The sequence below is a fragment of the Artibeus jamaicensis genome, unplaced genomic scaffold, assembly GCF_021234435.1.
Source record: "Artibeus jamaicensis isolate MK-2021 breed Jamaican fruit bat unplaced genomic scaffold, CSHL_Jam_final scaffold_369, whole genome shotgun sequence".
NCBI classification, from domain to species: domain Eukaryota; kingdom Metazoa; phylum Chordata; class Mammalia; order Chiroptera; family Phyllostomidae; genus Artibeus; species Artibeus jamaicensis.
In genome coordinates, this window is record NW_026522042.1 from 36,961,532 (window position 1) to 36,985,007 (window position 23,476).

General features: G+C 41.7%; 1 protein-coding gene across 1 annotated transcript in view; it reads left to right on the forward strand.

The window, feature by feature from the left end:
- Nucleotides 1-6,423: 6,423 nt before the first annotated feature.
- Nucleotides 6,424-23,476, forward strand: part of ZSWIM6 (zinc finger SWIM-type containing 6) — a 196,880-nt gene continuing 179,827 nt past the window's right edge. Inside the window, exon 1 of the mRNA XM_037155838.2 lies at nucleotides 6,424-7,057. Within this exon, the coding sequence (XP_037011733.1) occupies nucleotides 6,430-7,057 (628 nt within the window). The 5' untranslated portion in view covers nucleotides 6,424-6,429. The remainder of the gene's footprint in view (nucleotides 7,058-23,476) is intronic.

Consider the following 23,476-nt stretch of genomic DNA (forward strand, 5'->3'; position numbering starts at 1 on the left):
GATTACCAGTGTTTTGAACTCTGCATCTGATAGGTTGGCTATCCCTTTATGGCTTAGTTCTATTTTTAGAGCTTTGATCTGTTTCTTCATTTGGGACATATTTCCTTGTCTTGGTGCACCTGTTACATTGTAAGGGGAGAGCCTTAAGTATTGGCCAGGGTAAGGTAACCCACATAACTGCATCTTGGCACTGTATGTGGGGGAGGGCAGAGAAGGAATAATCCTGCTTGCTTGGCTCTTGGCTGGCTTTCAGTCTTTTCCTATGCTACCCACAAGCAAACTGAGTTCTTCTGGTGCTGATTTCCAGGTGGGCGGATTTGTGTACATTCTAGGACCCTTGGGTCTCTCCACCAAACTCTCTTTGTGAGGCTGGGAGTTTCTTCCTCTGCCTCAACCCCCACAGGTTTTTTCAGTCAGAGGTTTTGAGAGGGTTCTCATGCTGGAATCTGGGGTTGCATGGTCTGTCTCATGCTGGAATCCTGGGTTGCATGGTCTGTCTCATGCTGGAATCCTGGGTTGCATGGTCTGTCTCAGGTCTGTCCCGTTGTTCCCCCAGGTTTATCTGCATGAAGATGTGGGACCACGCAGTCCACCAGCCACCGCCTTGCTGATAGTCCTCTCCACCCCAGCTGCCCATCACTGCCCCTCCTACCAGTCTGGATGAATGTTTCTTCTTTAACTCCTTGGTTGTCAGACTTCAACACAGTTCCGTTTTCTGGCAGTTCTGGTTATTTTTTGTCATTAAATTTGTTGTTGTTCTTTTTTTGGTTGTGCGAGGAGACTAAGTGTATCTATCTATACCTCCATCTTGGCCAGAGTGTAGATTGTAATTTTAAAGGCTTCCATGTTAACAGGATACAGTGTTCTTAAAAGTAGTATGGAAAAAAATTGGTTGATCAGTAGCTGAGTACACTTTTAATAATTACAGCAAATTCTAGATGGGTATGTCTTAAGGAATAAAACAGTGGGTTAATGATAATATGGCATCAAATTATGAGGCTTCCTAATTTTGCCTATTCTAACTCTTTCTGTAGAGGAGAGATAAAGAAAATCTATATATTTTAACAAGTATTAAGGGCAATCTTTTCTGATCTGCCAAATAATGGATAATGAAGAAAATTTTGCCTTTATTATTAGACAGACTAACCTTGAATCTCTGCTTGGCCAGAATAGAGCTGAAAAATCTTTGGCAAATTTCTCTGAGTCTCAGTTTCTTCATTTATTTCTTATGGGGGGTTGGTTACTGGGACACCAAAGGAGTTACTGTTTGTAAAGGACCTAACACTGTGCATGTACCCACTTTCTTAAAAATATTAATAGTAAAATATTAGTGGTTTGACTCTAGAATTTAACAAAGTTGAAATGGATCAAATGTTTCCCCCTCTTCAAAGATGGAGCAATTGTTTTAAATTGATCAATTTTAGGTTCTATGTTCACTTCTTATTTTGCCCAAGAATCTGCTTGGTGGAAATGATTGACCACCAAGATTCTCATGGCACTTTTCCATGTTATTATTGGACATTTGGCCTTGATGAAGTGTCATCTATAATTTTTACTTATTTTTAAACAGATTAGAATTCTCTGTCATCCAACTGGAGGGGAGAATAATGCCTCAACAGACTAACTGTACTGTTTTAGGCTTTTCTTCCTCTCGAAACAATTAATTATAGCCCAAGGAACATAATTGGCTTTGGCCATAATATTAAAACGTATGTCCTAGTATGAAGAGGAGCATGGAAATGGGCATAAAACTGTGTGTTCATCTTCGAATGACTTGAGGTCCTTTAGACCTAATCCAATTCTTGTGTCTTGGAATCTTATTAATGTCAAATTATTCTCTTAATTAGCTTAGATAACTAGCAATAATGATGAGGCAATGTTATTTTTTTTCTTTCTGTATGCTTTCTCCAAAGCATTGGGACTGTGTGAAGTTCTTGCCACCAAAGTGTATTTTTCAGACTTGAGTATAAAGAAGATTCATGTGGGGAGTGTGTGTCAACTTCTAGTTCCCAATTCCAAATTTGTGTGCATTATGCTCTGGTGAATAATCCTAAGGGTTTCTCTTTCAAAGCCACTGCTCCAGGAATTTGATAATATCTGTTGAATTTAATTCAAACTTTTCATTTTCAAATTAAAGGCAGGTAAAGGAGACATGATAGATATATGAACAGGACTCCACTGCTCCTCTCAAATAGTCCTTTGCCATCCATCCATCCACCCACCCATCTATTCATTCATGCATCCAACTGTAACATGCCAGGTGCAGGGGGAGGTGTGTTTCTCTTCCCTGCAGCCATGAGTTTATGGAGTCCTGGAAGTTGATGTTCATGAAGTCTCCTTGAAAGCCTAGTTCTTGACCACACTGGCCAATGTGATGTGGTATGGTGTGATATGATGAGTCACTGCATTTGGAAAGCTGTAGATGTTCTGTACTTTGATTTCCTACCACTGCCTAATGGTAAACATGGAAGCATAAACAGAGTCATTTAGCCCTGATTTGGTCCCTGGAGTAGGGGCCTATAAGAGTAATTTTAAGTAATTTAGTAATGATTTCTATGAACACCAGAAAAAAAAACATTGTAAATACCCCCAAAGTGACAGGTGGCACAAATACTAGCCAACAAGAACATACTGTCACTTCTCCTTTGGCTCGTGGGTATAGCTGACCTCTGGGAAGACAGAAGCCTAGCAGTGCAGCGCAGGGCACTTGGGACTACAGAGATGGCTGAGGCATAATCCCAACTCTCAGAGAGGATCTAATCAGGGAAGAGAGAGGAGACGGATGGCTCAGACAAGTGTAAACATAACCATAATGCTAGGCAGAATGGTATAAATGTTACAGGAGACATCCAATGGGGCAGAGAAGCTCCAGGAGAGAGAGAGATCACACATCCAGGTGGGTTTTCTCAGAAGTGAAATCTGAGCAAGTCTTTGGAATCTGACAGGGCAGGAATTTGACATGTTGCAAGGAAGACACATTACAGGCAGCAGGGATATCCTGAGCAAATATGCAGAGGAGGAAAGTGGGAATGACTTCTGGGGTACTGGGAGAAGTCCTGTAGGGACAAACAAAATTCCTGTTGGGGAACTGCAAGTTCTGTCAGGTTTTTGTGTGAGATGAGGCTGGAAAGTTGGGTTTGGTCAAGATCATATTTGAGTTTGGACTTTTTTCCAGTAGGCAGCAGGGAGCCATTTAAAGGCACTTGAGCAAAAGGATGACACCATCACACTTTAGGAAGCACAGCAGCTGGGTGGGGGAGGATATGGAGGAGGAAAGGTTATACAGACATACTAGTAAGGAGGCTCTGCAGAGAGAGGAGGAGAAATAATAAGAGCCTGAGAGGGGCTGGGACAGACAACACAGCAAACAAACCTATTTGGGACTTGCAAAGGCAAACAGGAATAAAGCTTGAGTGCTTATGAATAGGTGGCAACAGTATTAACAATCTAAGGGAAGGAACCTGGTTTCCAGGGAAAGGTGGTACTCTGGGTATGAGGTGGCCATGCGTACCCTGCTGGCAATAGAAAAGGAAGCTTGCCGCCAGGAAGAAATAACTGAGCTGAAGCAGAGACTAAGGTTGGGAGTGAAAAATGGGGCGTGCTCTCCAAGGGGCGGGTCAGCCAAAATGGAGAAGAGGACCATACTAGGTTGTAGTGCAGGGTGTACATTATATCAGTGGTCCCCAACCTTCCTGGTTCGTGGAAGAGGTGGAATGGGGTGGGTGGATGGGGGAGGGAACAGGAGGAGTAGCCTACGTGAGCTTTGATTGCCGCCTGGTTGGGTATCCCAGCATTAAACAATCTGGAGGAAGAGAGACGCGAAACAAGACAGAGAAAGAGAAGCTAGAGATGTTGTAGGGATAGGAGAGTGTCAGGGAAACCTGAGGAAGTAATACCGTTAAAAAGGGAGAGAGTGGTCTCAGTACAAGAGAATGCAGAGAGGGAAAACTGGGTCAGGCTGAGCTGGTGGCTCTGGATTTGTCTTCACATTAAACTAAATGCTTCCAAGGACAAAGTCTTAAATCCAGTCTCTTAGGTTCATTACAAAATTGAGGTTTCTAAACGTTAGACTTGCAAAGGTGTCTATTTTCCTGTTAAACATGAATTGATTTCTTCTATCAACACTTCCTATGACCCCGAATGAGTCACTTACCCTGTCTTGCGGCACCAGTCTTGTCATCTTTAACTTTCCAGTTCAAGCGATTCTATGGATATATATATATATATATATATATATATATATATATATATGGAAATGCTTGGAAATCTACACAGTAGTATACAAACTTAAGCCCTATCATGACTGTATTTGAGGATAGTGTTTTACTTTTCAACTTATTTTCTACTCCTATCATCTATATTAAAAAAAAACTTTAAAACTTTTATTTTTAAAAGGTCCATCTGCCATAGAGATATTCTTCCAGTTTTCTGCCCAGGCCTTTTCCTAAGCATTGAGGAGGTGCCCAGAAAAACACCAGAGGAATCTACAAAAACATAAATGTCACCAAAATTTTCCTAACAAGTAAGGCAGCTATGAAAAGTCTGCCAGTGTCCAGTCCCTCTGGGACCTCCAGCCTTTGGTAAGGCCTAACAAGGGGAAGAGCCAAGAGCTAGAGCTCGAGGTCTCCCACCTCGGCCATGAGTGGGAGATTTTCTTTAAAATTCGGAAGCGCTCTATCCCTTTAAATTCAAGCAACGAGGAATGCAGGTGTCAGCCAATAACCTTAATAGATGCGAAAGTGCCAAAGGAGATAGTTTATCTTCTACAATAGCGATAGTATCAGTAACATGGTTTACAGTGAAAACAGAAGGTAAGGCAAAGAGTAAAGATGTCTCTAACGTGCTAATTAGGTTTGTGTCTTGGACTCAGATTTGACCAAACTTGGTGGAGCGCAAAGAACAATGTCTGCAGGGTTCCTGGTTCAGCTCTGTACTCGCTTCTCCTCGCCAGCGCCCTCGCGCCGGCGAGCAGCGCTCTTCACTCGCTTTCGTTCGCCTGCTCCCCACTGACTGCCTATCCCAGGGAGGACGGTCCATTCAGGTGCCGCCAGGGCGTTAGAGAACGCGGCGCACGGCCAAGAACTCGGGGGCTCTCCGCAGTCCCGCACCCGGCGCTAAGCCGGACCGCCAGTCTACGTGCGAACTGAGAGCGCTCGCAGCCGCTGTCCGCCGCGGAACGTCCCGGGCGCCCAGTCTGCAGCCCGATCTGCTGTGCGCGCGCGCTCGTGGGGCGTGTGTGCGCGCCCCCGTGGTGCGCGTACTCACAAAGGTGTGTTTGCTAAATCCACTACCCGAGTATATCCTCCACTGGGCCGGGGAGCAGGGTCTCGGCGGCACGGCGGCAGGGGAGTTGAAGGCTGGGTCAAGTTTCCCAGCTTCCAGCTGAGATGACGGAGCGTCAGGGCAAGGCGGCCGCGGCCGGCTCCGAAGGCGTGTAGCCCAGCTGCCGGGTAGGTTTCGAGCGCTCTACACGTTTTCGGACCCCTTGGCAAGCTCCGCCAGCAGCCCAGGCGCCGGGACCGAGAGGACTTGGAACTCGGGGCTGCGTGCGCGGAAGCCAAGCTGGGCAGTGGAACGGGGGCTCTCCTTCCTCACCCAAGGCTACAAAAGTGAACTGGAAAACAGCCGCCGAGCGCAGCCTCCGCCTTCTTCCCCCGCGCCGCCGCAGCCCGGGCTGGGAGTGGGGGGAGTTCCCCCGGCTAGTAGGAGGGGAAGCGGACAGCCCGGCGACTACAGCCGCACCTCCTCCGCCTTCCTCTCCACCCCCGTCCCCTGGGCACCACGCCGCATTTCTTTGTTTTGAAAGCGCCTCCTCCGCCCAGAGGCTTTTTCCCCGGCGGGCTAGTTCTGGACCGGGGAGGGGGGGGTGCTCGGCCCGCGGCCCCGCCCCCCACTTAGCCCGGAGTCATCTCTGGGCTCATACCCCTACATTTTCCCCTTCCATCCGCGCAGCGACCCACGAGGCGCGCCCTCACTTGCGGGACATCAAAAGGAGGTAGGGAATCGGGAGGGAAACTCGAGTAGAAGGGGGCGCAGAGACCCACCCACTTTGGGCCAGGACCCGAGGGCCGCCCCCTCCCGCGGGAACCCCACCTGAGTCCCGCCCCACCGCGTCACGGAAGCCTGACATTCTCACAACCCACCAGCACCCAACCCCGCCACCCCCGCATATCCCCGTGTCAGCCGAGAGCTCTATTTATGTTTCTGCCCACCTATTTGCATAGGCCACGCCCCTGGCCCTAGGTTCCCCCTATTGATGCCCCGCCTCAGCCTTGACGTCACGATGGAGGCCCCACCTCTTGTGCCCGTACAAGGAGCGGCGGGCCCTAGATGGCAGCGTGGCGTCGCGGCGGCGTGTGCGTGTCGCGCTTCCTTGTGCCGTTTATAGGGTCCTGGCACTTCCGCTGTTGGGTTAGAAGCGGCGCGGTCATGGCGGAGCGCGGACAGCAGCCTCCTCCCGCGAAACGGCTGTGCTGCCGGCCGGGCGGCGGCGGTGTCGGCGGCGGCGGCAGCAGCGGCGGCGGAGGAGCGGGTGGCGGCTACAGCTCTGTCTGTCGGCCGGGCCCGCGGGTGGGCAGTGGGTCTGGGGCCGTGTGCGGGGGCGGCGCGGCGCTGGGATTGCTGCCGCCGGGCAAGACCCAGAGCCCGGAGTCGCTGCTGGACATTGCGGCGCGCAAGGTGGCGGAGAAGTGGCCGTTTCAGCGCGTGGAGGAGCGCTTTGAGCGCATCCCGGAGCCGGTGCAGCGCCGCATCGTCTACTGGTCCTTTCCCCGCAGCGAGCGGGAGATCTGCATGTACTCGTCCTTCAACACCGGCAGCGGCGCCGCGGGCGGCCCCGGCGACGACAGCGGCGGCCCCGGCGGCGCGGGCGGTGGTGCGGGTGGCGCGGGCAGCGGCAGCTCCTCGTCTTCGCCGGCCGCCACCTCGGCCGCCGGGGCCGGGGTCCCGTCGGTGGGGGCCGCCGGGGCGACGGACGGTGGCGACGAGACACGGCTTCCTTTTCGCCGGGGCATCGCGCTGTTGGAGAGTGGCTGCGTCGACAACGTCCTGCAAGTCGGTGAGTCACGGGGCAGCCCTGGGCCGGTCGGTCAGTCCGTCAGTCCCTCGGGGGCGGGGCGCTTGCCCCCTCTCCTTCGATCAGTTCCTCAGCCCGGCGTGCGTCTGTACCCCTGGCCGGTGCCCTTACTGGCTCGGACGGTCGTCTCGAGCGGAGCGCCCATTTCCTTCCCGCTCCTCTCCGCCCCCTGTCTCCCCGGACGGGCCAGCGCGAGTGGGAAATGAATCAGCAGGACGCGCCCCGCGGCGGGGTCGGCGGGGTGGGTGTCGGGTGCCGGGGACACGCTCCGTTCCCCGCCCACCTCCCGAGGAGCGCATCCTGGAGAGCTGCTCGCTTCTAGGGGGGTTGGATGTGGACAAAGGCGCCGGCGGACTGCTGGGCTCTGGCACAGGGTGTGTGGCGGGGCCGTGCGGGGCGGGGGAGGGGGCGCGGGCCGCACAGACAATGCCGGTCGGGGCCGAGCCGGCGGCCGGGCTACGCTCTCCCTCTTCTTTCCTCTTGTATGTCGTTCGTCCCTCTTTCTTTCTCCTCTTTCCCCTCCCCGTCTCTTCTTTTTGAGGGGAGGGGAATACATTTTCGTGCCACTTGGCGGCTGCCCTGTTAGGGCTTTCGACGGGCTGGCGGCAGCGACGCTCCGGGGTCGCTGCGGCGTCTGGTCTGGCCCGAGCAAGCTCCGCCGCCCGCCCGGGGATTTAAATGTCTTTTTCTCTCTTAATTTATCCTGTTTAAGAGCAGCGCTGGAGGGAGGGGGCAGTGGGCTGTACCCCTCTCCTGAGGGATCTCTTGCCCCCAGGACACCCCGAATTAAATGGCGCGAGTCTGGGAAGGAGCGGCTCGCGCTTCCCTTTTCTTTGGGGCCGCGGCGGTGCCCGGGGGCTGTTGCCGCCTGAGTTTAGTGTGCGCTGGGTGGCCGGGTGCTCGGTGCGAGCCGGGGGAGCAGTTACGGGCTTTACGCTCGCTGACGGCGGCTGCGGGAGCGCGAGGCCGAGGGGCTCCGCGGCCGCTCCCGCGTCCCTCCTGCCGCGGCCGCGGGGCAGTCGGGCATGACCCCTCACTTTGTTCTGATTTTCAGGTTTATTTGTGCCCCTTTCAGTTTTCTGTCACCCTTCGAAAAGGGGAAACCAAACAAAAGAGTCTCTATTTCTTTTCAGGGCTTGTAAAGTAGAAGAAATTTGACAAAGGCGAGAGAGGACTTGTGATTTAAAGCTGTACAGCTCTCCTTTCTTTGACAGACCTTGAGAGTTTTCTCAAATACCGAGTTTAAAAGCTTTCCCTGTCTCCCCACCCTAACCCCACCCTAGGGTTTTTATTTTTTCTCCTCCTGTGCAAATAGCTTTTACAGCCATAGCGATGGGGATATTTGAGCTGACAGAAAAGAACAATGCTTATTAGGGAAAGTATCCCCTCCCCATATTTTTCTCTTGATTGCAAATGGCATATTTTCTACTCACTCCCCTATTGCTCTGTACTTCAAATTGTATCGGTGACCAGGGTACCTAACGAATGCGAAGAGGTTTGGAAGCATCAGTCTCTGATTTTTAATTCTTTCCGTACTCAGGTCTTTTTATTTTTATCTTTAGGAGAGTTAGGTGGGGGCCTCACAGGAGCCCCAAGAGAGAATTCAGATTTGTTTTATCGTATCTGGTTAATTTGAATTGTAATACAATCTGCAAATGTGATTTTCTGCATGGTCATTTATTTCCAAAGGCATCCTCCGGTGTTGCCTTTTCTAGGTTCAGCACCCTTCTGTCTTGAAGGGGGCTCAACTTTTAAGGCTACCTTTTAAAAAAAAGATTTAATTAACATTCTTTCAAGTTTTTTCTTGTTTTCTGCTGGGTTGAATGGGTTGAAAGGCATCTATGGGTTCTCAATATAACCAACTAGAGTTTGTGAATCTTTATGGCTTGGCTGGCGACGTTGAGGTTTTTCTTCCCCTTCTGTGCATGATTCTGCTTGCGAGCAATGAGGAATGACAGGAGAGCACACAGGGAGGGTTTCTTGGCTGATTGCATTTAAACCAGGAATTCATTGTGAAAATAAAGCCAAAGTGATAAATAAAAGATGCAATCTTCTCTGGGAGACAGACACACAGCGTGGGCTTTGCCTGCTTTCATCAGTGAAGAGGCCTGGGTGAGTTGTAAAAGAAAATAGTAACTTTTTGAATAGTCCCCGAAGGGGAAGGAGACCACTGAATGGAATTGGTGTTGGTTCATGTGAGGTAGGATGATGCTTTTTACAGCTCTGAAGAGTTGACGACTTCTTAGGAAATGCATTCATGCTAAGCTGCAGAAATGTTGGAAAATATTCCCTGCCCTACACCCAGTTCTGATTTTCTTAACTTCCAAGTTGTGTTCCTTGTGCCAGTCAGCTTAGGGATGGAAGGCTCTTAAATGCCTGGGAGCTGGCGCTGTGAGAGAAAATGTATGACCAGGTTTTTTTTTTTTGATGGAGAGTGGCGAGATTAAACATCTAATTTAGCTCTAAGTGGTGGTTGGAATTGGTATACTAACTCAAGAGGCTTATTTTATAATTCTCTGATTTGAGGTAGAACTCTTTTTTTTTTTTTGCTTCGGAACTTGAAATGGGAAAGAACAAAGTACAGTGTTGATAGCATCATAAGCAATTTTCTGGTATTGCAAGATTACAAGTTTCTATAGGGAGTATTCACTGACTTCTGTAGAGATGACTAAATTATAGCTACAATAGGGAAAATCTAGTTCTTAGACTTTATTTTACATTCACGCTGTTGAAGATAATTTAAGGATTGAGGGGCAGAATTGAGACTTACTGGAAATTGAACATTCTTGGTAGTTATTTAAAAAGACATTCAAAGGAAATAAACTTCTGGTGTGGTAGTTGTAATCAGTATTTAATTGATGCAGAGCTCTCTATCAGTTGATTATAGAAAGTTTTAGATGAAGGGTAGTTGGCTTATTTTTGTTAAATGACAATATATGGGAGCTGTTGTTGAAGATGCTTGTATGTAAATATTATTGATGTTATTTAAGTAATGATTTAGAAGTCACATAAAAAATTTCCCCAATCCTTTGCTTGGGAAAAATTTTGTAATATGAGCTAAAATTTGAATTATAAATAAAAGTACATAAATGCAGTTGTATAAAATGCCTAAAAATTGCTGCAGGACTGAAAACATGATAAACCAAGTTAAACAGCTAACTGGGGCAAATATGTCTAGCATGTTTGACCAAAGGCTGACAGAGGACTCCAAAAAATTCTTAAAAAAAAAAGAGATGAATAAACCCAGTAGAAAACGGGTAACATTTTCCACAGAAAAATGCACATGATTAAATGTACTTCACTTCACAAAGAGACATAATAACATGCCTCCCTTATAAAGAGACATAAGTAAAAATAACATGCTTTCTGTCTCACATTGATGAAGTCTAACAAGATGGGTAGGTATTACTCAGAATAGATGGAGGAGGTGGGAGAAGAGGATGCTGCTTTCCTGCTGTTTGGCAATATTGCTGGGTCGTTTCTAGGAATTTATACTGTAGATATACTAACATTAGTGCACAAAGATGTTCCGTACAGTGAGCAGTGCTAATTGCTGTATGGTTTGCAATATTGAAAAGCTTGGTATGATCTACACTTCTATCAGAAGGGAACTGATTAAGAAGTACTCATGGAATACTATGCAACCGTGAAAAAAACTTGAAGTAGATTTATACATACCGGCAAGCAAAGGTGACCTGAATATTTTGTTTTAAAATAAGCCAATGGTTCATATAATGTGCTCTGACTTCTGTTGAAAACAAATTCTATTTAAAACATTGAATAGTGGGTATTTCTGGAGAAGGGCAGTTAAGCAAATGGGCAGGGTTTTGTGGGGAGGTTTACTTTTCATTTTACGTCTGCCTTATGGTTGGGTTTTTCATAAAACTAGAAGCTTACATTTTTGTAATACAAATCTTAGAAACATGATTCTTATCTTTTTAGTTCATTTATGTCCCTGTGTGTGCATGTGTGTGTTCACTTTCTGAAGATCCAATGGACATTCAATTTTATTTGGCTTTGAAACAGTTTCTTTATTGGTAACTATCATTTTAAAAGCAAGAAATCTCTAAACAAAACAAAATTAGGATTTTGTATGAGAAAAATAGATAATGTTTAAAAGGGGTTTTTTTAATGTCTTTTAAGAAAGCTATCCCTTTTAAAAATTACATAATTGGATCTATACTAATCCTACATTCTTACATACTTTATATTTTGTGTTAGAAAAGTAATTTTCTTCAGTGATGCAAAATGAGTTTGTTACCTCTAAGAAGCTTACTTACATATATGTATATACATATATATATGAATGATAGAACAAACTCGAGTGTTAAAAGTTTTTATAGGTTAATCATTAAACGTGAACTGCTTTTGACCTTCAGCAGTTATTTTAAGAGGACAAATATCCTAGAAAAGAAAGATTATAGGTAAGCATAAACATTTTAGAAACAAAGCAGATTATAGGCTACTATTTTTTAAATGGTAATGAACTACATGGAATTTACAAAACTATTTTTAGTTACCTTTCGTATAACTATGATACAATTTTAAGAATGGTGCTTTTGCACAACAAAAAAGCCTAATTTAATTTTCTGGGTTTATTACTTTTTTGACATATCTAACTAAATGTTTAGGTATTACTGTAAATTAGAAAACACGAGCTGTTTCCTCCGTTAAGTGGATGGGAAGAGACTATCTCCTTCTGAGGAATAAATATCAAATGATAATTTGGAAAAAAAATGTTACGTAGTCTTGTCCCATAAAAAGTGGGACTCTTTTTCTCCCTCAATCCTGGCCAGAGTCTCAAAAATAAAGTATGTTGGTTATATTTGTTTAAAAAATGAGTATCTTTTTCCAGTTTTTGCTTTCATTGCCTAGTGTTCTGCCGAGAATATGCTTTGTACGAGGTTTTCAGTTCTTTAAAAATAGGATGACTCCTTTATTTTTTCATCTAAAAAGGGTAGCTAAAGCAAGCTTTGGAGAGAATGCAGTGCAAAATCTGCTTTTCATTTTGAAAGATTGACTTTCAGCTGATAGGAAGCAAACTGTTATTAAGCCTGTGCTATTTTGTATATTTGTGGAATTCCTGAATAATGATTAGTTTTATGTCAGCTAAAATATATGCATATATATATATATTTATATATTTGTAACAATTTGATTTCACAAGTGAGCAGAAAAGGAGACAGATGAACCCAGATGTCATTTGAGTATATTCCAGTGACCTCTACCTATAGATGCACTATTCCATTTCCTCTGAAAATGAAATGCTAACAGATGACAAAGCTGTTCGTATGAAATTTTGCATGATAGCTATTTACTGACTTGTAGAATTACATAGATTTTTCGAGATGAAAAGATAATCTCAATCCTGGCTTCTTCCATTTTACTGATGAGAAAACTGAGGCGCAGGCATGTTGAGTAATTTGCAAGTTAATTTTGGGTCTGCTTTTCCACTACTTGGCTGCCTCTTAATTTGCTGCAAATGTTTGGTGAGTCTCAGAAATCAGAAAAATATTCTAGAATATAAATTGACTGGATGGTTAGATTATTTGCTAACATTTTTTTCGAATGTTATAAAAGTATTTCTAGACAGCATTTTAATTTTAGGCCACATTCTCATGGCTTCAGTTAAAGCAGTGATTCTAGCATACTATAAATATATGGTAATGTGAAACATTTATAGACATTTTTGGAAATTGTAGAGATGTTATAAAATGAGATTTAAGTTCAAGAAAAGGTAGTTATGGTTGCTAACTGTATGTAACTGTATTATGTGAATGTACGTGAAAATATGCATATATCCATATAATAATGAGTTTACTGAAAGTTTAAAGTGCTTGTGCAGAACAACAGAAATAAACACCCACTCAATAAGAAATTGGACTGCTCTGAATTTAATATGTTTATGAAAACTTACTTGGTAGTGTTTGTACTTGACCTGTTGTATAATTTTTGTTGTCCTTGTCAGTGTCCTCCCACCAATAAATGGCACTCATGTAACCTCTAGATACACTTCATTTACGTAATTGATGTGGCTTTAAAACTTAGTAACCTCTCTAATTGTAGAGACCTCTTTGGTTTGGGACTTTTCTTCAGTGAGCTGAAAATGATTTATGGTGAGCCTCTTAATACTATTGCAACAAAATTTACTAATAGTAATAATAGCAGTGAACACTTTAGTTGTAATTAACCAGATGCCAGATACTGTTCCAAGTACTTTATATTTCTTAAAAGCCCTGTGAGGTGCTTCTGTTTTCTCATCTTACTGATGAGAAAACTGAAGCATAGGAAAAAAGCACAAGTAACTTTTGCTTAAGGTCACATAGGCTGGTAAACTATGGAGCCAGATACAACCTATTTGGTAGGAATTCCTCTGTAATCTTAATACTGCCTGTGATGCATCATCATGAAAGAAGATGAACCTAAAAAAGGTTCATCTTTAGGTTTATATATAGTTTCTTGCTCCTTTCTAGAGTGTCTTCCACAGTGGCCAGGATTTTAAATTGTATTCATAGCTATGATTTATAATGTGTATTTTTAAAGTTTGAGTTGAAAACCTGTGTTTTAAAAATGCCTTTTATGACTGAATTTCAGCTCTGGAGTATGGTTGTGTGAGGTGACCTTTGATCATCTTCCATCAGACGTTTTTAACTTTTGAATGACAACCTGTAGGCTAGATCTAATTGTAATATGTCTGCAGTGAAGGTAATTTCTCAAATGACATTTAAGAAATTTTATATTTATCTTATTTAAGGCCCCTTTTAATGATTAAAAGGGGCCTTAAATAAGGCCATTTTAATGATTAAAAATGACACTATTTCTTATTAAAGGTAAAAAGATAAAAATTTTTAGAGATAGTTTGTTGGAAGGATGTTAACTGGAAGAATTCAGTAGAACCTGCCAGTACATGGCAGCTTTTACTAACTGAATAAGCTGATCAGATAAATTAGAAGAAGCTTATTTAGTGAATTAATGTGCCTAAAATTCAGGCGACTCACTGTCTGGTCCTGGCTTATTTAACAGCCTGTTTACTTAAAACATTTTTCATTGTTAATTGGTGTCAGATCCATAATGTTGGAATGTATTATATGGAAAAATGCATAAGAAGATAGCGTATAGAATAGGGGTGTCAAACTCATTTTCACTGGGAGCTACAAAAGCCTCGTGGTTGCCTTCAAGGGCCAAATGTAATTTTAGAACTGTATAAATGTTACTACTCCTTAACTAGAGGCAAGGAGCTCAGTGCTGCCGCCAGGTAAGAGAAACATGGTGCTGGGCTGCACAAAATAAGGTGGAGGGCCGGATTTGGCCCTCCAGCCTTGTTTTTGCCACCTGTGATGTAGAATGAGTCTACAGAAGCAAGGTTAAACTTTTGTACTCAATACAATTTAGAATGCTATGTGTGCCATGTTGTACCTCTTAAATATTTGCTGACAGTGATGAGCATTTTTATACATGAAGTATGGGTATTTTAGAATTACAGTGTAAAGGGCAGAGCCTGGAACCTCTTTTTGGTGTTAATGATCTTTCTTGGTAACGGCCTGCAGAAGTTGAAAGGGTGGGGCACTGTATTTGTTATTGCTGAACCTATGTATCCTGCCACTGCTTTATATAATTCATTTCTATGAAGAAGGTGGTCGTGGATTTTATAAGTATTTGTCATAAAATAAGCCTTTAAAACTCTAATGCCAGAAGTTTATAATCTGGTTGTCGTATGTGAATAAGGACTTTTTTAATGTTTGCCCCCTCTTTGTTTTTTAAAAGCATCAATGTTTCCTTAAGCACTTAAGATTTTGTACTCTTGCCTTCATTTGCTAGTTTCCTCTTTCTTCCCTCCCCCAATTATCACCTGTGTTACTTTTGTCTTACACTTTCTATACTTTCTCTGGACCCACGGTAAAGCTGAGGATAGAAATGACTCATGACTGCTTTGTGATGATGGTGGAATCAAATAGGACTTGAGGGCAGGAGATGAAATAGCCTCTGAACCCAACCTGCCTTGGAGCTGCATTTTCTCCCTCCCTCCTCTTACTGTCCTTTCTCTCTCCCTTCCTTTTTAGGACTTGGAGAAGGGTGTTGGGGGAGAGATAAGTAGGAGGGAGTGGTAGGAAAAAAGGCAAGAACTTGAAAGAGGTAGGAAGTACCAATGACGAGAATGTATTCCATTCCTTTCTATCCCTGAAGTTGTCCCCACCTGTAACCTCCCTTGATTTAGGGAAATGAAGTTGAGGTCACAAGGACCTATGTGTTCCAGCTGCTGCTTGGTTGCTATTTTTAGCCTGGCCACTACATCAGGCTGGCACCAGGCCATGATGGCACAGGGCCAGCACGTTGTGGGACTGTTGGCATGTGTCAAAACCCTAAGTTTTTTGGTATCAGACTAAACTGATTTTCAGATATATTCTGTGCTGTAATATTCTACTTACCTCAGTTTTTCAAAATGGGATGTGCATTTTAAAAAATTTTTTAGAAAGGATTCATTTTTGTTAGTAGTCATACTATTATACCTTTTTGATGGGAGAAAGATTTAAGGATTGCTGTATCAGGTTAGACTTATACTCAGCTTGACAATTTTGGTTTTGTGGCAGCACCAAGAGATGTGAAATTTGCTTGATTAATTTAATATGCCTTGGGCGTCTTTAGAGTTGCCATTGCTGATGAAGTGTGGAGTCTGAATTCGTTTATATAATTATAGGTGTTTTTAAAATACCTATAATTATATAAACATCAGACATTTACAAAAATACATGTACTGATTTTTGTGTAGTTGTCAGTGTTCCCTTTGCTAACAAAGTTGTGTATGTTTAGGTGATTGCTGTAGGAATATATTTAACAAATAAAACAGCCACTGTTTATTGTTGTAGGAAGCAGCTAGGTTTAGGTTGAAATATCAGTATCTGGGTCTAGATTTTGTGTACACCAGAGTCAGTATTAAGTGGACTGTATTTGCAAACAGTTTCAAACTTTTGGATGCACATATGAACTTTCGGACTTACTTGATTATCAGTTGTACTCATAAAGAAAAATTGTTGTATTCTTGAATAATTTTGGAGAGAAATTACAATATCACAATGTGAATCTGTATGTTTGAAAGGGACTTTCGTTAAGTGTAACAGTATTTATATTCTCTCCATTGTGGTACATGGAAAAGCTGAGGGTAGGTTAGGGATGATTTTTTAGTGTACCATGGACTACACTAAATATGAATAGAAATAAGGATGGTAACTATCCACTTAATTCAATGAATAGTGGTATAATGTACTTAGATCTGTTGAATGGCAGGGTAACATTTAGTTAGTGTATTGATCTGATGGCCTTCTTAAGATAGTACAAAATAATTGGCCAAAATAACTAGAAATAGAATCAAATTGATTTTTCTTTCTCACTTTGTCTTTAAGGTAGTTATTGGGTGAATTCTGCTGAATTCACTTTTGTGAAGTAAGAAAGCATAAGATGAAAATAAAACCAGTTTTATTAAAAAATGGGAAGAAGACCCAAATAGATGTTTCTCCAAAGAGGACATACAGGTGGCCAGTAGATAAATAAGAAAATATGCTCAACATTACCAATCAGAGAAATGTAAATTAAAACCCCACTGAAGTATTACCTCACACCTGTCAGAATGGCTGTCATCAGTAAATCAAGAATGTGGTAAAAAGGGGACCCTTGTGCGGTGTTGATTAGATGGCAAATTGGTGTAGCCATTATGAGACACAGTATGGAGGTTCCTCAAATAATTAACAATAGAACTACCTTATGACCCATCAGTCCCACTTCTGGGTATTTATCCAAAGTTAATCAAAACACTAATTTGAAAAGGTATGTGAACCCTTGTGTTCATTGCAGCATTGATTACAATGGCCAAGATACAAGATATGAAACAGCCTGTGTCAGTTAATAGATGATTGGATAAAAATGTGAGATATATATATCTACAGTGGAATATTATTCAGCCATAAAAAGAGTGAAATCTTACTATTACAACAACATGGATAGACCAGGAGGGTATTATGCTCAGTGAAATAAGCCAGAAAAAGACAAGTATATGATTTAACTAATATGTGGAATCTAAAGAACAAAATAAATGAAAAACAAACAAAAAAAACCTTATAAATACAGAATATATTTTGATGGTTGCCCGATGGGAGGAAGGTTGGGAGTCTGGGTGAAAAAATGGAAGGGATTAAGAAGTACAGACTGGCAGTTACAAAATAGTGAGGAGGAAGGATATAAAGTACAGCAAGCGGAGTATAGTCAGTACTATTATAATTATGTATGGTGTCAGGTGAGTGCTAGACTTATCAGGGGGATCACTTTGTCAGTTATATAAATATAAATATCTAACCACTATCCTGATACCTGAAACTAAAATGATATTGAATGTCAACTGTAATGGACAAGAAAATTAAAAAAAAAAGAAGTGTAAAGTGAGGGATTAGTGAAAGGTGAATTGCTGGTCTAACAGCTAACAGAAGGCAGGTGTTACAGTTCATTTAAATTCTTAAGTGATTCTTACATTGTGGATTAAGAACAAGTTGGACAGCTTGCTGTTACTGATCCAAGAATATTTTATTTCTTTCTAAAATATATATATATTTTAAAATATAATTTATTTATTTATCTTTAGAGGGAAAGGAGAGAGGGAGAGAAATATTAATGTATGGTTGCCTCTCATGCATCCCCTGCTGGGAACTGGCCTGTAACCCAGGCATGTGCCCTGACTGGGAATCAAACCGAGATTCTCTGGTTCACAGGCTCGAGCTCAATCCACTGAGCTACACCAGTCAGGGCTAAAAATATATTTTATTGATTATGCTATTACAGTTGTCCCATTTTCCCCCCTTCAGTCCCCTCCGCCCTGCACACCTCCTCCTACCCACATTCCCCCCCTTTAGTTCATGTCCATGTGTCTTTGGCTTCTACATTTCCCATACTATTCTTACCCTCCCCCTATCTATTTTCTACCTACCATTTATGCTACTAATTCTCTGTATCTTTTATTTTTTCCTTAGGGTAAAAACAAAAATTTTGTTAGGAAATATAATCAGAATGTCTTAGGGAAAGAGTATTGATACAGTATCAACTATATTGACCCGTGTCAAGTATAGATAATTATACTGTATGGTATCTTTTTGCAGCTTGAGGTTATGGTAGGCATTCCAGAAGTGCCTTGGAGATAGAGCTCTTCATCTATGTGTGTTTCTGCAGATGGTGTGCACGTGTGTATGTAAAATTTAATATGCATATAACATTGTAATATATTGGGTGGTAGTAGGTAAGTGACTATCTTTTGGATCCTTAATTTAATATGGATTTTATTTAGGGGGGTCTTGTAAAAAATGTCAGCACCAGCTTAAATAACAAGCTTAATTAAAACCAAAGCCCAGAAGGTAGTTTGACTATTGCCCTTTAGAGTCCTTATAAGCAAAGTGCTCAAATGATGTTCCTTATTGGAACTTGTCAGAGCAGTTTGCAGTTTTCATGGATCTCTCTTAGCAACTTATTAAAAAAGCATTTTGTCTTAAGCTGTTTCATAAATAGAAGGAAATTCCAAAGTACTGGATAGTACTGCATTTTTGCTTTCAAAAGGACTATTGTGGTGGAGAAAACAGTTTTTTAAAAAGTACTTATTTTAACATTAGTTTATGGCAGAGTACTTTAAAATGGACAGATTTTTAAGAAAAAATCTTGTTTTAAGAATAATTTAAGTTTCATGTATGATTTTTTTGTGCTCATTTTTTTTTATAATTTGCGGAGTTCATAATACTAGATTTGTTAGACCAAAATTTGGTGATATCAGAACCAGTGACTGTGAGTTTATTGAAAATTCAGTGTTATAGATTATGTTTGAATTGGTATTAGTAATTTGTAGCTTAGCAGTGGCTTATGTTTTGATTTTGATAAATCATGAAACTTCTGTGCTCTTCTGTGAAATTTAATTTTTGACCTAATGATATGGTTTGTAGTTAGTTTTTAAAGAGAGAGAGAGAGAGAGAGAGTGTGTGTGTGTGTGTGTGTGTGTGTATGTATGTATGTATGTGTGGGCGTTTCGGGAAGGTAGTGGTATGCTACCTTCCCGAAGGTATGGGTTAAACTCAGAAAAGCACAAATTCAGGTAGCCACGTTTGAATGTAGAGGGTTCTTTTCCTTCTGCTCTTTCAGTTCAGGAATTTATATTTCATTGGGCTACTTATTTAAGTTATTATATAAAAACTTGTTTTTTACTTATCCCCCCCCCCCCCCGCCCACCATTGTTTTGTTAAAGGTAGTGACAGTTCAGAATGTAATCTGTGGAAGTTACCTGTGTGACAGCCTCTCTTATGGTGCTTTTTAGGAATGTACTAACTGTTGCATTTCTAAAAGGCCAATTTAAAAAATTCACTCCTTGAGTTGCTATTTCCATTTTTGGTCTTGCACAATTGTAGAGCAACTCGTTTTCTCCTTTTGGTTTAACTTTTAATCATTTAGAATTGAGCTTTGAGCCCAGCTTGTTCAAGGAGCCTTATTTAATGAATCTAGGAGTGTCTCTATCCTGACTCTTTCAAGAAGCCTTACTTGACGAATCTATAACCATTATACTATTTTTAAAAAAGGCAAAATAGTAAATAAGTACATTTAGATAATCTGGTTTTCTTCCAGCGAAAGTAGATAGACCTTCTAAAATTCTATGAGGGGTTGTTGCAGAGACTGACGCTGGCCTGATTCATGACCTTTTCTAAACTTGAGAACACAAATGTGGAACTTACCCTTGATGTAAAAATTGGAGGAAATGAATGGATTCTTAGGAGAACTCCTAGTCAAATCCTTTTGTAGGATTGTAGGATTCTAAGCAGCTTTGATAGAGGGAGCAATGGTTGGCTATAAAATAATTCAAAACATAAAGTGCTAACAAGTATAAAAGTAACAGTAGCCTGCCATATACTATTACGGAGTCATTTTGAGTTTCCTGTATGTTTAGTGTTATTTTGGGGGATGAAAATAAGAGTATTTAAATACAAGGTCCCCTTTTGGAGTGAAAAATGAATATGCTAGATTGAAAAAAAATTCTGGCAAATTACATATCCAGGCCAACCAATTATATAGTATTAATTGTGTGGTGTGTATACAGTAGACATTGAAATGGCACTTGAATGAATGATAGACTTAGATTATAAGCCAGTCATTGTGAGTGCTTGTATGAATTTCTGTTAGTTGAAAACAGTAGCGCAAAGTTCTAATTTCTACTTGATTTTCTGAATCTGAGCTTTCAAACTTAGTGTCTAAGAGGTATTTTGAGTAAGGAATGACAACAAGATGGGCAGATTGGTCTTTAGGACTTGGTTTATTATCATCAGTACACTTCTACAGATACTATCTTAGGTTTCTTTCTGACTCATTGGAGGTTGACTTTTTCTTCAAGCTTCTTAACTTACAGCAAGAGCCAAAAAGAGCTGTTCTGAAATCATTTTTTAAATTACTGGTAGATAGTTTGAACTTCTAAAAAGAAAATAATTTGGGCATTCCCATTTAGAATAATACTTTTGGGTTACCCAAGGAAGTAACTTGGATTTATAATGCCCCTAGGGAGTTAAGACATTGTTTTTCATTTTATTTGATCATTCACTTTTTAAAGAAACTGGCAAAAATAAATTCAATTAGTTTTTTTTAACCTTTTTTTTCCAGATGACTTGCAAAGTACATATAATTTCAAAATATCCCACAAGATCTTACACATTGTGAAAAGATACTGGCTAATTAATAGGAATGGTTTATTAAGCTGGTTTACAAAATGTTGATGGAGATAGGCTTTCCCTGGAGATAGGCTTTGCTTAAGATTCAGTTTTGCATAAAATGGGATAATCCAACCAGTTTTTAGAACAGTCTTTTAGCAGTAAGGGTATATCCCCAATGGTTTATTCCTGAGAGGGATGGGTTATTCAGGTATTGGGTGCCCACTCGTTCCATTTGCTTCACCAGTCTTGTTTTATGCCTCTTTTCCTGACATAACTATGAATTTTTACTCTTACAAGTTTTCCAGTTCAGATGATAAATCATATAGTTTAATCTTGTATTTCAGAAAGAAGGGGACATTTAATAAATTATTTAAAATTATGCTCTGTGTTTTCATGTGCACACGCTCCAGCCTCTGTAGGGAGAGAGCAACAGCAAGAGGGAGAAAGGGAGGAGTTGTTCAGAATTGAAAGGAGACCTTTGGCTTATCTGTGGTCTTCATCAGCTGGTTCTACTCAATCTCTTTCACATAGGAAATACATGATTTCTGTCTGGGTTCTCATTCACATGGAAAGGAGGACGTTAATTAAAGATTCACGATATCTACGGGTTTGATTGTGATGTGTCCCAATACCCCCCCTGCCCCCATTCCCATTCCCTGCATTCCTCCTTTTTTTTTTTACAGTTTAATGTAAAAAAAAAATTACAGTTTAATGACATGTAAATTTAAAAAAATTTTTAAAGAGATTTTATTTATCTATTTTTTAGAGAGAGGGGAAGGGAAGGAGGAAGAGAGGGAGAGAAACAATGATCAGTTGCTTACTGCACATGCCCTGACCAGGGATGGAATCCTAAACCCAGACATGTCCCTCGACCTGGAATTGAACCTGTGACCTTTTGGTCTGCAGGACAATGCCCAACCAACTGAGCCACACCACACCAGCCAGGGCTAAATTCTTATTTAATGTTAACTTTTTTGGCACGTTTGTATTAATGATAAAATTCTATTTGTACACTTCTAACCATAGATTGATGTTCACAGGTACTGCTCATTTTAGATACTTGCAGTTAGCCACCTCAGTGAGTGCATCATTTGCTAGTCACATGGTGATACTATTCTGTTATTCTATTAATCTGTTATTATTTTATTATGATTGTAATTGTTGCCTGATCCAGTGTAGCTAAACAACATATATTATCCAACAAAGTGTGGTATGGTCTTAATGTCTTAATGCCTCCCTTGTTTTTTACCCTAATTATTGATGAATTTTATCTTCACTTGGAGCTCTAGAATTATTGTCCCTAAAGTGGAATGGGACTCATTGGAAAGCAGCCTAAGATCAATTCAGTGACATTCAGGAATAGAATGGAGTTTGTGTATTAACCTAGTCACTTGGGGTTTAGTGTCTGGGCTTCCCTCAATTTTTATCATAGGCAAGTAGAGGATGAAAGAAGATAAAAATAAATACTCAGTTGCAGATACATTTTCTGAATTTCTCAAGCCACATTACTGTTTACTAAGGTCTACATTTCCTTCTTTTTTTTTAATTTTTTAATTTTATTTATTTATTTTTAGAGAGGAGGGGAAGGAGAGAAGGAGAGGAATATCAATGTTTGGTTGCCTCTCATGAGTCCCCTGCTGGGAACTTGCCTGCAACCTAGGCATGTGCCGTGACTGGGAATCGAACCGTGATCGTGTGGTTCGCAGGCCCGCAGTCAATCCACTGAGCTACACCAGCCAGGGCTTACATTTCCTTCTTTTGGGAGCTTGAATCAATAAAATGAATTGACTTTTTCCTCCTGATTTAAAGATTTACCAATAGAAACTTCTGGTCAAGATGGAGGCATAGGTAGATACACTTTGCTTCCATGCACACCCAAAAGAAAGGACAACAGCAAATTTAAAAACAAAAAATAACTAAAACTGCCAGAAAATTGAATTATGTGGAAGTCCAACAACCAAGGAGTTAAAGAAGAAACATTCATCCAGAGTATTAGGAGGGGTAGAGATGGGCAGCTGGTGAGGGCCCACATAGATGTGTGTGGTAAAGCAGGGAGGAACAACTGGGGAGTGAGACAGACTGGGTAGCCCAGGGTTCCAGCACAGAAAACTAAAGCTTTGGAACCTCTGACTGTAAAAATCTGTGGGGATTGTGGCGGCAGGAGAAACTTCCAGCCTCACAGGGGAGTTGGTTGGAGACACCCACAGGGTCCTAGAATGTATACAAGCCCATCCACCTGGGAATCAGCATCAAAAGGGTACAGTTTGCTTGTGGGTGGTGGGGAAAGTGACTCCAAGTCAGCAGAGGGGTGAGCAAACAGCATTGTTCCTCTCAGACCTCTCCTCCACATACATTGCCACAAGGCAGCAAAGTGGATTGCCCTGCTCTGGTGAATACCTAAGGCTCCGCCCCTTATAGCATAAGCATAACAGGTGCACCAAGAAAAAGAAATATGGTCCCAATGAAAGAACAGATCAAAACTCCAGAAAAGACTAAGCAATGAGGGGATAGCCAGCCTATCAGATGCAGAGTTCAAAACACTGGGATCAGGATGCTCACAGAAATGGTCGAATACAGCTGTAAAATAAAGAAGTGAAAGCTATACAAAGTGAAGTAAAAATATACAGAGAACCAACAGTGAAGGGAAGAAAACCAGGACTCAGATCAGTGGTTTGGACCAGAAGGAAGA